General features: G+C 41.4%; 1 protein-coding gene across 3 annotated transcripts in view; it reads right to left on the bottom strand.

Annotated features, from left to right (window-relative positions):
• The window catches only part of Galphao (G protein alpha o subunit), a 105,878-nt gene extending 92,879 nt beyond the window's left edge, over nt 1–12,999 (bottom strand). The window contains exons 1-2 of one of the 3 annotated variants that reach the window (XM_022069326.2): nt 12,899–12,999; nt 11,784–11,976 (exon numbers count right to left, since the gene is read on the bottom strand). In XM_022069326.2, the coding sequence (XP_021925018.1) occupies nt 11,784–11,901 (118 nt within the window). In that variant the 5' untranslated portion in view covers nt 11,902–11,976; nt 12,899–12,999. Of the gene's footprint in view, nt 1–1,545; nt 2,067–11,783; nt 12,295–12,898 lie in introns of those variants that run through there. The other 2 variants (XM_087343553.1, XM_022069327.2) reach the window with 2 other exon arrangements.
• Nucleotides 13,000–13,832: the final 833 nt, after the last annotated feature.

Raw genomic sequence — 13,832 nt, 5'->3', positions numbered from 1 at the left:
TTTAATAAAATCGTAAACTGAGTTAATATTTACCCTCGTCTTTTTAATTTGTATTCCGTATTATCCGACCGTCCTTCGGACCCACTTAGGTCGGGTAATCGGGTCTCTCTGTACGAGATTAATCAACAGGGCGGACCTATCATTTCCTTCAACCAGCGTGACGCTGTTAATTCCACTCCACGTCTTCATGGCGTACTGCCACAACTATGCAATTATTGTACATATCAAAGCACAGACTACAGTAGCACATTGCTTAGCTCAAGAAAATACCTGACGAATATTCTTTTTGCCGTAACACACTGCGTGCATCGCATAATCTACGATCCAACAGCGGTCACAATCGATTTGGATAAATGGTTAAAAAGTTAATATAACAGCCACGGAACAAGGGAATGGGTGTGGACCCCGTAAACCGGAAAGTTCTTCAGTGAAAACAGGAAATCAATACCATCCTAAATGTACTTACACGCGTCGAAAATTTTCCACTTCAATTCTGTATACCAAAATGTCAGCGTCAGACCTGAATATTTACTGGTCGCAGCACAGTGGTCAGTGACCGGAGGTCCTGACTGAGAATTTCGTAGCTTTCCTCAGTCCCCCAATGAAAACGCTGGGATAGTAGGCCCACCGTAAATTAGGCCACGGTCGCTTCCATCCATATCCTTTAAAATTCATTATTTATTAATCATCCTCTTTCGACACTACAGTCTATAGTACGAGCTACAACCACCATCTATCTATTCCTGATATAATGGCCAATGACCGTCACGCCTGACCGTACAAGTACGCTGTTCGTGGGATGGGGCACAATTGAAACTAAGTTCTGACGATGGCGACTCTGGTATCAAGAACTTCAAATGAGACTATGGTGGCGCATATGATGGGGTCTGGCGAAGTCCGCGTTCGGCTTAAGGTGGAGTGAGATTGTCGGTTTTGTGTTGGTGCGTTTGACACGAAACTGACTTCAGTCGAAGAATGCTTTCACAATTTGCCGGTAGTTTATAAGGAATTTTATAAAATGTTATATTATCAATGCGATTTGCAAGGTCAGTGTTGCAATACAGTGAATTAGTGTTCGACACAATAAAGGTTAAATCCTGCCAACGTTGGCGGGTCATACTTACGCTAGCAAAGTTATCTTACAGTGTGAAAAACAAGGGTTTTTGGTGTTCGGTGAGAGTTTCTGTTTCAGAACGTTCTTGATTTATTTTCGTTTAACGGTTCAGTTTGTCGTGGAGCACCTGAAGAGGGCATACTTTGGATTTGCGACACCTTTATAATATTTAAAACATATACAAAGGGAAGCACAAAAGGAACAAAATTATAAACGGAAAAGAGAAACAAACAATGAAGGAAAATGAAAATCAAAAAAACTAGGAAAGCAGAAAGGAAATAAACAAGGATAAAACGAACAGAGAAGAAAGGATGGGGAAAATAATTACCATAACATTCGTGGTGTTAGCAAAGGCAATCCCAAACACTGGACTGTTGATACCATCCGTTACCAGAAAGTGGTCCTGTTTTCATGTGGCATGACGCACTTACCCAACAGGAGCAGTTTTATGTCTTTGGCTGCCTGCAGCCCATCCTCCTTGAGGTTCCTCTCGATTTGCTTGCTCCGTAGTAGGGCTGCCCTCTCCTCTGCGGAGTGCCCGCAGCCCATCCTGCGTCCTACCTCCTTCACGAACGTGACGACGGCTGTTCTGATACACGGGTCCAAGAAAAACACTCCTCCCCCACCTGATCGCAAAGCGGTACAGAGGCTTCCGACCACCCCTGCTACAGAGCCGACTGATAGCACTAGATTCCTACCACCTCACTCTCAAGCGCACTGAACCACAACCAGAAGACACGATAGAGCACTTCAACCCTACTGCACGAAATTAAGGGACTTCACTTCTTACTCTTACTGCGGAAACGGACAACGCAACTTCCCGCTGATTCTTGAATTATCTTTTAAGAATGCTGCGGAAACGGACGGTGCAAACCTGTAACTGGTAAGTTGTTTATCTCACAAATTGCCGCTGACCGCTACGGGTCGTACACTTCCTCAAACAGACTCGATCAAAATGAAGCTCCTCCCGTTTCTGACTTCGGTGGCGGGCACACAGAGTGCGCGCGCGCAGTTCCACTCTGTACTCCGGTACACAACAAAAGCCCAGACCACTGATCTAAAAAATTGAACTTTATTTTTTCTTGTGCATCAAATTGTGAAATAACCGATAACACCACACACAAGCATGTGTTCATCGACAGAACAGACACGACACAAGTGACAGGCAGTAAAACAAAAACAAAACAAAATCATGGAAAACAGTAACACGTGACAAGTCGTTAAAACTAACGACGACTAAAGTCAATAATTTCATATGTCTTTATTTTATCTTTCTTTTATGAATTTTGCGCACTGCGTCATGGAGGTAGCGTACTTGGGCCGCAAAGGCCCAAAGAGTCTTTCAAAGAAATTATGATATGGACCAAAGACATGAAATGCAACGGAAGTATGGAGACCATCGATACGTGCCTGGTACAAGAAGTTCAAGGATACCCGGAAGTGTTTTTCATCAGGAAGGCACAGAGCACCCACGTGTGTCTGATAAAAATGTCGAATGGTTACGCAGGATCTTTGTCCCCAGTCCACGTAAGTCGACATGAGCTGTACGTAGCACTGAGTTGCAAATGCCGAATGCGACATTGCATCGGGTGTTACGAAAACGTTTGCATCTATATATGCTTGCAAGTTGCAAGTAATTACGCCAGATGATAGGGTAGACCGTAAGGAACTTGCAGTGACCATGATGAGAAACTGGACGAAAACAACGAATTCCTGAGGAGAAGAAAATCAACTTCTTCAACGTGGCCAATTCCACGTTTCAGGGAAGGGGAAGGTAAACAAACACAACGTACGCATCTGGGGATCAGAATACACTCGTCCTACGGTGGATCAAATTAGTGACAGCCCCAACGTTGATGTGTGGTGTGGCCTGTTGCACGATCGTTTGATCGCACCCTTTTTCTTTGCCGAAGAGACTGTGAGATCCAGCAATTACCTGGATATGTTAGAAAACATCGTTTATCCACAGTTACAAGAACTGCAGCCTGTCGTGTTCTTCCAGCAAGACGACATGCTGGTCCCATCTCGTGGCCCGGCAGATCACCGGACATCACACCCTGTGATTTTTCCTATGGGGTACGTAAAACAAAAGACCGTGTACCGAACTCCGGTGGCCGACATCAACGATTTGAAGGACAGAACTGCAGCCGCTATTGCAACAGTTGACTTTGACATGCTGCAGCGTACATGGATGGAACTTGAACATCGTTTGGACATTGTGCACGTGACAAATGGTGCCGTGTAATGTCCAGAATGCACAATTTCATATTCCAAGCGTCAAGGGTCCATCGTATTTAAAATACGTAGTTCGTACGATAATTTAGTTTTAAAACATATAGGAAACAAATCATTTGGATTACTAAACACAGATGGGAGCATAACATAAAATTAGCCTTAAATGGGACAGTGCCAAGAGGCAGGCTTTTTTTAATATGGTTGAGAATCCCCGGGTTTCATAAGGGCTGGGGAATATCTCGACTAGCTAAGCGACTGTTGGCTTTTCAAGAGTGATTTTGCTCGACTGAATTGGCTTATTAAAGTAAAAGGAACTCCTTGACCTGCTATCAAGACGGAAAGCTCTGTAGCATGAGTTAATTTTTTTCTAGGTACACTCTTCACTGACAAACGTAGATCAATAATAATAATTCATTAGGCATCCTGTGACGCTAATAAGAGTTCACGAACAGTGAATAAATGCTGCTGCGTTGTCCTCAGAAATTCGCACTCAACAATGCAATGAATGTTGTAACACGTGGACCAACATCGTACGCACTGTAAAATCATCCATTATATTTATTACAATTTCCAAGACAGTGTGAATTGGGCAGGTCCCATCTACAATTACCCAACGCCCTAGTAGAACAGCTAATTAAAAACAACCGGTCTACAGAGAAACCTTTTGTTCAGTAAGGAATGAAGTCAATGCACCCCGCTGCCTAGCAACTGTATTCCCAAATGAAAAAAGTGTTAAAGGCGACAAAAGTTAAGATCATGCCACCACCACATACAAAGAAAAAATCTTTAAGTAATAAAAAACCTTGAAATATTCGCTGGTATTCTTCTGGGTTGTGACGCCGAATGGACTCGTAGGCAGATACCAACGTTTCAGCCCTGAAAATGGAAAAGACATGTTTCTCCGAAACGCTGGTACCTGCCCTTGACTACACGCGGCGTCAAAACCCATAACACAGACATTTTCACAGCCATAGCGTTTAAAATAAACACCACGTTTATTACAAACGGTTCAACCACTTGATTAGCTGAATGCTTGCAGAGTAAACTGAAGCAATAAAAATATAACATAAGTGACTTAAGTTTATTAATTTGGAAGAGTTAATATAATTTCGATATTGCACGTCAAGCACTTGAAACTATAGCAGAAACACAGACATGGAAACCAAACGATGAATCTATTACTACGTGTCGACCTCAAATTTTCTATAGGTCTGTACATTTATACATAATATTGGAAATATGTACTCCAAAGCGTTCTTTGCAAATCTGCAAACCCTATTGGTCTACATGTCCATTTATTACACTTAATGTTAATTAGTTACTGTACAAACATCACATTGTGTAAGGTTAGAAATTACTTTTATTGTATGTAATTAAATATTCATCATATCGAAAAATATTTCAGGCAAGAGTTTCAGAACTAAAAACAGATCTACATGCTGTAATACGTACCAGCTTTTGTATGATTAGCCACTTAAACTAATAAAATTATACTTTAGCTTCAGAAATGACTGAAAGGTCGTGTTATCACCATTATACAAATTAATCCACGCCACTCACGTAGTCACAAAAAAAATGGGAATCAAAAAATCCCCATCCCCTCCCAAGAATCGAACATAAAATCTCACGCGCTTAACAGCGATGCGAAAATAAAATTCACCCGAACACAGCTGGTCGAAAACGAGTTTGGAGTTATCAGAATGAATGAGTAGACATTTCTCCTTAACGCACTTCTGTGAAAAACCGATTAAAACGTGTGGCACACAATGATCTGTGATGTCACGACGTCTGGTCCTCTCGTCATGAACTTGCAACCTCCTCTTCCTGGGTTGAAGTGGGGAGGAATCAATCTCCGGGTCCCTTTCACTTTAACATTGAAGATGCAGGCAGCAGTTCATCCAAAATGTTGATACGCAACCAGAATACCACAGGGCTCAGCAACCTGACACATCTCCCTGTAAACCACAAATCCTACATTCCCTATTCTAGGCCTACAGTTTAAATATTTCACGCATAGACCTATGCCTAGGAGCTTTCCTTCTTATGGAAAATTAGCTCTTCACTGAGACGCGTTTTTTTATTTTCAGAAACGCAATTACTGAGTAACTGGAGAAAAGATTATGCATGACAGAATGTGACAAACGCGATAGGAATATGTACCATAATTTTGTGCAAAGTTGCGGATAATAGGTAACATTAAATAAGACAACTCTGTTCATGTCAGGTTAAATACTTTTTAACTCATACATACACGTATGCCGTGGGTCTAGTGGTGCCACTCGACCCAAGGTTTGCTGGTTCAAACCCGACCGAGGTCGATGGATTTTTAAGGGTGATAAAAATCCGTAACACGACTTCCTTCGGAGGGGAAGTAAAGCCGGCGGTCACATGTCGTAGATTTTCGGCATGTAAAAGAACCTTACGAGCATGAATGAGATGTTTCGTAAGCAAAACTCAGCGGCCATTTCTCACCCATGTCCCTCTGGTAGAGGCCTTGCGATGGGCTGATTACTCGTCCAAAGAGTCCCTACCAAATGTATAAAAATAGATCAGAAACTTCTGAAAGGAGGCCCCTATGCTCCACGTAGGAGAGGAATGGGTGGTAGAAGAAGAAGAAGACATACACATATCCTTTGGTATTTTCCGTTGTCCTTTATTTTGTTCGCCAAAAGCACATGTCGAAAGATGACTCTGCTTTCGACATCAACTGAAAGGAACTAATCTGGCTGTTCAAAACTCAAATAAACTCCTTGAAATCGACAAAGCAGATTAGGTTTTGTACTGTTTTACGTGATGGCGGAAGCACAGCCATCTTCCGAAACGATGTGCATTTTAACCAGAACAAAAAGAGTCGAAGAAAAATGTCCAGTTTAACAACACAACCTCGACACAAAATTTTAGACAAAATCAAATTGCGAAAGATAAAGTTGAAATAATGCACTACAATTCTAAGCATTCGAGTTCGTTGCTGATTGTTAAACATGTACAGGCAGTACTGATGTCACGCGGTTGCGAGAAGATGAACAATCAATGCAACTTATTTCGGTAAATAGTAACAAAATTTCGTTTCTGGCCTAAAAACAGTTAAGACAAACGCTACGTCATGTTTCATTCAAATACAGTATTCTGGTAATCTCACCAAAAGCACTGCAATGAACATATGATTATCACACTCAAGAAGAAAATATCTTTTCCAATGTTTTTGCTTCTACAGGCCTAATGAGGAAGCTGAACGCACTGTGGATACACAAAAGAGAGATGCGGGGTGTGGGTGGCATCAATATCAGCGATACTTTACGCGGTAATGGAGCTCACTGAGTTCTACTTCAGACACTAACAGTCGCTCGGCTAGTTAAGAAATATCTGCCTTCTGTGAACCACGAAGTTTAATTACCGTCTACAAGAGAGACCGCCACAAACAGGGCAGCACCACCTGCAGCGAAATAAATTAAATATCACAAAAAAATATTCCCTTGTGAATCTAAAATAGCTGAGGAACATGTGTTATTCAGTTCCACCAAATTGCAAAGGACGTTCAGAGGAATCTGGTATGCTGACACCAAGAGCTGTAATAAGTGGTTTCGTCCATAATAAACGTATCTTCCTGGACTTTGAATATTTTCCCAGTATCTGCACACGAATGATCACAATGAAGAACTCGCACCACGTCCAAACCATCAGCAGTGTACATATCCAACATAACAGGCAAATCAGTTTTCCAAGTGTGAGCCCTGTCCTAAAACAAGGGAGGTATGCCCACGGTTGGCAGCTTCTTCCTTCTGGAGTTTCTACCACTTTGATTTTGCTTGTACTATAATACGACTGCTGTGCAGAGCTTGTTTCGTGAACGAGTTGTCTGTTTAGTATTCGCCATTCATTCCCATTTAATTTCTACAGCCAAGGATTTTTCTTGCAATAACCAGGAAACGTTTCATACATACAATCTTCATTCTCACCGCTGTGAAAACCTCAAATCACACAATCTTCATTGTTGCTTGTAACGGTTTCAGAAATAAGACTAGAAAAACAAGTGTCGGAAACATCTGAAAGCGAACTATCCACTGCACTGCTGCCACGTCCAGATTCGACATTATTAGGTTAGCGCTTCCTAAAAACAAATCTATCAACTTTTTTTCACACCTCTGCCTTCCTAGTAAAAATATTTAGCTCTAACAGCTTTCACAGTTCTTTAGAGACTAAGTCTGTTTACGAAGCACGAAAACACAAGCTCTATTTCTGTGATTCAAAGTCGCATACCGCAACAATGTTGTTCAACATTTAAAAACCAACCGCTTTGATAATGAATAACTGCATTTTGTATTTACAGGTTTCGTCAAGCGTTTATTTACATTATTTCCACATCAACCCCTTCGCCTCTGTAATGTGTATTCGACAACACATGCCAACTGAATTTCCGCCTCACCACTTTTCTTTTTGGGTCACCCAATGTCGGTCCCAAGGTCTCCATTTTCTAATAATGCATTACCTATATTTATAGTAAAATTATTCCCAGTATTCTGGTGTGTCCCTCCCCATTATTAACCACCTTTATAGTGTCCGACACATGTATTTTTATGGAATGATAATTATGTTTCCTCCCAATAAGTTAACATCACCAGCACATACCAGAAGCTGGTATGTCCCATTCAATTACAAACTGTTGGTCATCTTTGTCTACACAACGCTACAACCCAGAAGACATTCATCTTCTACTATTGTTTTGTTTAAATCCATTTCAGCCTAAGCAGAACTAGTTTCATAGGTAGTATAAAAGTAAAAAGTAAAGCCGTCCCGCTACACGCCATGGGGGGAGAGCATGTATAGCTCATACTCATTCTCAATCTCGGCACTAGATGGGGGTGAGTGGTCAGCGTCACGACCGGGCCGCGCTTTACCCCCCGGGAAAGGAGCCCTGTACCCACTGGATAGGAGGTTGGGCGGGCCTCAGAACCAGCATGGACACAGAGGCGGGAGGAAATGATTTAAAAAATTGTACAATACTTTCTTGAAGTGGTAATCCACAACGAAAATACTTCTACAATGCCGTCTGCATGCTGAACATTTCCAATCCGAGTCGGCTATTCTTGAATTAGAATTCACAAGGAAAAAACCTTGTAGACAATAATTCAGTGCCAGTCCAAAAGCAGTGCCAATGCGTCTTTACTACCTCCGTAAAACGATTTCACGTTTGAAAAACATCTTAATTAGAAACGAAATTCAAAAACGTTACTCACTTAAATTCCACGTAAAACATCAAGGACTTTTTATTTCCTCTGTTTTAAGTACTGAATAACTAGCCGTCGCCAAATTTCATGCTTCAAGGCCACATAAGAACTTCAAACCCCCCTCCCCCACCAGCACACGGCTGTAAGTCACCTTCGCTACGCTGCGACTTCTGAGCTGTCTTCAGCTGCCCGGGCTCCGCTGTTCGTGTTGCAACGTCGTCCGATTCTGCTGAGGCCTTGAAGCATACAATATGGTGGCCGGTACTATACATAATGTTTAATTTAGGCCGTATGCGTACAGCAAAATTGCCACACTCACCATCTCACGCGCTTAACAGGGAAGTCAAAATAAAATTCATCCAAACACCGCTGGTTCTAAAGCGATTCCCAACACTATACTTACTATGCATCCGTCACCACAGTGATGCTGTTTTCAATCGCCAGTCGTCTTTCTATTCTCTGTCATTATCGTCCTCACTGCTACTGCTCTGTTGTCTGCAGACAGACAAATGGAGAGCAGATCCTGCTTACAATTCAACCTCATACGGTTTGTTGAATACTAGATACACAGCGTTCTACTACTGCCTGACTTTTTTGTCGTGTCCAGTGTGTTGCGCGTGAGGGAAAATTCTAAGTAATGACAACTGTCTGAAGAAGAACTGATGGAGACGATACTACTAAATTAACAGACTGAACACTCCATTATTTACTGGGTTCCGTTTGCAGTGGACTCGCTCAACTGCACTACACATTCAATGAAGACTTGTAGCATCTAAAATGTGATTATAATAACTTTCTTTTACATAAAGCTGAAATTAAACGTTGTCAGTTTTCGCAGAAAGGGTCATTACACATAAAACTGTCAACCAAAACACAGACTTCACTGGGCCCTACAACTTTTATCTCGGGTATCTCTCGACAAAGTAAGCTGGTCATTTTATATTTCCGGCCCGTGGTTACTTCCAAACAGTGCCATCCGGCTCGCCAGTGAATTTCTACCTCTGGACTGGAGCGTACCGGCGTAATCAAAGCGACTGACAGACGGCAGATTTCTTCAGATGACGCAGAGCTGACTCAGAGGGAGTGAATAGGGGTTTGGAGGTACGGTGTTTATTTTAAATACGGAACGACAGTATGACTCAAAGGGACAAAAAATTCAACCCCAATTATAAACTAATGCTGTTCCTTCCTTCTCTCCCAAATAGGCAGGGTGTCTGTCAGTACATCTCACACGAATGAAAAGTTCTGATCTTGTCCACACGGTGGCTTGCTGAGATATATTCAAATATTCCATTGCGAACACAAAACCACGTGTCTCTGTAAAGCTGGGGTATTTCTAAAATTATAGTATGCATACAAGTAGAGTAAAAGTTATCCTTGTGATACGGCACCATGCCATGGAAGATACATCGGGTAGGTGCAGCTCAACGCATTCATACAACTACACAGAACAAGGAGGTAAAGGTACTGGTTACAACCTTGTCTTTGCAAACGTACGGAGGAAAATGGGGGAAAAACGCGGAGAACCGAGTCTTCAAAGCAAGTCTCTAACACAAAGTTCGTTACTTCGCCGTGCAACGTAACACCTTTTAAAAAGGGTGCCTACTTACAAGAGTTCAAAAATAACCTATTAATCCCATCAACTTAGCGACACCTTTCCCATTAGTATGGTTACGGATCATGCACTCCGTCTTCTGTGACGAGACAGCCGTGGTTCGCTTTCCGGTAGATATTACTCATTCTGTTCAGACGGGCCCTGGACCCCACCCAACCTAACCAATGGAGTATCGGCGATGTGGACTACAAAGATAAACCGTTCATACGTGGTCCACTTACGAAGTCAATGACTAGCCTTGCATATTCTTACAAGGGATGAAGACGTCAATTCAGTATTATGAGATAAACTATGCAATAATTGTTAATAATATAAAACACTCGGGCAGCACAAATTTATTCAGCTGTGTAGCAGCTAATTAAGAGTATGTGAGCTACACCCCCCCCCCCCCAGTATTCATAAAGCACAGGGATAACTTCACCTTTTCCGAAGATTATGTAGCATCAAGTGGTAGAATGTGTGTTCTGTCAATTGGCAAGAATCAAGAAGAAATGTAACAAGACCTACAGCAATGAAGGCATTTTCACTGCATTTGTCAAGAGCGACCAACTATAAGACATCTGGTCTCCGGACCGAGATTAGAACTCAAGATCCATCAAACACGCAGCAGGAATGCTAAACAATCAATCACGACGCCGGTAATGTGTTCCATTTACGTTTACTTGCGTAACTAAAGTAGACTCCCGATTATCCGGGGGCGGATTAACCAGGGTCTATCTTGTTTAAATGACAATTAAAACTTGGTTTCGAAAATCAGTTGTAAAAGAACGCTTAAAAAAATAAAGGAACAAAACAATAACATAATTTGTGTATTAACATAAACCAATTGTTCTCAAAACCTAAAGTTTAAGACAACAGAACGTTATTCCTGTCCTCTGGTATACGTTCATTTACCAATATTACAGTAATTTCTCAATACTGTACTGAATATTATATAAAATTCTTTGTTACTAATAAATCTTTAAAAATTTGAGTAGTGTATGTCTGTAAACCAACTTACGAAACTGATACATTTTCGTGTTTTTCTTTCATTTTTTGAGAACTATTCAGGCTTTCGATTGCCCAGTAAAGCATATTTCCCAATCAACCCAGATAATCGGGAGTTTACTGCATAAACATATCCAACTTCACCTTACTGTGAAGTTCAACAGATGCACTAACAACAACCTGACGACGTAATGAAATAGAGTGTTCATGTAATAAAATGCAGGACAACATATTTTGAAGAGCGAATGTACAACATCCACAAGCATTTTCATTCGTCCCATCAATTCCTCTCTATATGCAACCGACAGGGACAATACTGCAGGAAACTGAAATGAACAGTCTGTCATCTGAGAGTTCCCCTCCACTTTCACTCCCTTTGCTGCTGGCAAGTCACGCCCAGCATCAGTCATTGCATTCGTTGAAAGAAATAAAAGGGCGTAAAGGCAAAAAGTTCTTCGCTAACATCGCTTACAAGTAGTACGTAAATTAGCAGGCATAAAAACCTCTTTATATATATGACATTGTTAGCATACAAAACACTAAAATGGTATACAAACGACGGATATTATGGTTTTTAAACAATAGAAAATCCAATTAAATGACTCACCTAGCAATAGCAGTTTTATATCTTTAGCTGCCTGTATTCCATCCTCCTTCAAATTTCTTTCTATTTGCTTGCTGCGGGCCAAAGCTGCCCGCTCCTCGGCAGACATTGCACACCCCATCCTGCGCCCTGCCTCCTTGACGAACGTGACGCCGGTTAAAAATCCGTGGTCCAGCACAAAATTATACGCTCGGACCTGCCGAGTGAAAGACTGCACTAAATATTCTGTATCAATATCCCGTGCCCCAGAAAAGATCGATCGGTTCAGCTTTCCCTGATCTACACACACCCATACGAATATTTCTCTCACTGAAGAAATCCTTCGGAACACACAACACTATACACATTGACACCACATGCTACACAAGTCTTCTTCTTTTGCAAACCACATATGCCACAAAATGCTCCTCTCAGCTGGACCAGCCCAGCAGACTGCTGCTGCCGGCTGCAGACATAGGGCAAACTCAACCACACGTCCAGACCTCTCTTACAACACTAAACGCACAGCACAAACCGCCTCGCCCTCTCTCATCATACAGTCGAACAAGCGCGCGCGCGCAGTCTCTGTCTGGGTCACTCAACCATTCCTTCATGTCTTCAATAGCATTGTACTGTTACCACATTTAACTATGATTTAATAAAATCAGAAGTATTTTCATAAAATGTAATCACTCTGTGGGAGAAACTTTGTACATACATTTTCCAAAACCACGTTTTCTAGCAGCCGGTATAATGTTTAAAGTTTCGTACAGATGGCAGAACAGCGGACAGGTTTTAGGACGGTTACCAAATCATGCCTATTGCACGTAATGTATTTCATTAGAACGCCACTACTTATGTGGCTTTTCAAAGGTGGAAAGAGATTTTTCGTAAAGTACTATACTATACAGAAAAGTTTCACAACAAAAAACAGAGTAGATTATAGAAGATTATCAATCATCAAAAGTAAACTGATAATAAAACATGGCCGCAGGTTAATAGATGTAACATTCTGTTGCTAGAACTATAATAACAACCATTTCTTATTTGAACGAATTCATTTAACAATTGTTAAATAATCAACTTGAAATTTCGCATTCTGCTTTTTATATTAATTTATTTTTGCGTTTGAAACTTACATCACTCCAAACACTTGCTTTTCAGCTTCCTTCGTTCGCATTCGTACCAACACTACATCCGTGTTGCCATCACCCACTTTATGAGACAGTGACATGTTTTCAGCAAGGAAATAAGCAAATAGAGTGGGCAACATTTCCGAGTTTCAGTCCATAAAATTTATTTACGAGATAGATTTGCACTAACATCTCTTCATCTGAGTCTCCAGCAAGATAACATCGGTGGCTCGGTCGTATTTCCAATACTACTCTCAATAGCTTCAGGGACTTCTGTCGCTATCTGTAGGGACAACACGAAACTCTTTGCAGTAGCAGGGTTTGTTATCATGTTGATGATGCGCTAAAGGAGAAAGGTGAGAGACGAAATGGAAAGGGTTGCCGACAATAATACCCTCAGTAAAATATTTTAGCTAATGACTGGTGTTGGTAGTGACGTAGGTATTACAGCGCCGTAGGGCACAATTCCGCCCGAACAGAAGCCTGATTTTAGTTTCGGGCAACAAAAAACCTATGTGTAGACACTATTTCGTCCGCATATTAATAACTTCAATCGCGAGGGTAAATTCTTAAAGAAATTATCTTCAGAAAATAACTTGAAGGTTATCCAAAAGGGTTTAGTCATTAAACTTGCTGAAAACAATCTTGTTCGCCCTTCTGCTGTTTAGGTTCATGTTGTGTGAGATTACAGGGTATGATGCTAAGAAACCCGGGAGTTAAGGACGGCTGGGGCGTGACGCTGACCTGAAACCCTATCAAGTGCGAGGTTAAGAATGACTAGGAGCTATACCACCTCTCCCCAAGCGCCGGCATGGTGTATAGTGGGGCCTTTTATGAAAGGAATGTAGAGACCAATCATCAAAAAATTAAAGTTTTAGTAGAAACTGTTCCGTATGCATTACAGGAAATGACAATGCCTGCCTGAAGGATTGATGATTTA

This window comes from Zootermopsis nevadensis, unplaced genomic scaffold, assembly GCF_977971745.1.
Source record: "Zootermopsis nevadensis isolate Lab colony 2312 unplaced genomic scaffold, Znev_1.0 Znev_ptg000006l, whole genome shotgun sequence".
Lineage (NCBI taxonomy): Eukaryota > Metazoa > Arthropoda > Insecta > Blattodea > Termopsidae > Zootermopsis > Zootermopsis nevadensis.
The sequence above is the reverse complement of the archived record's forward strand: the minus strand, read 5'-3'. Positions and strand labels throughout refer to the sequence as shown.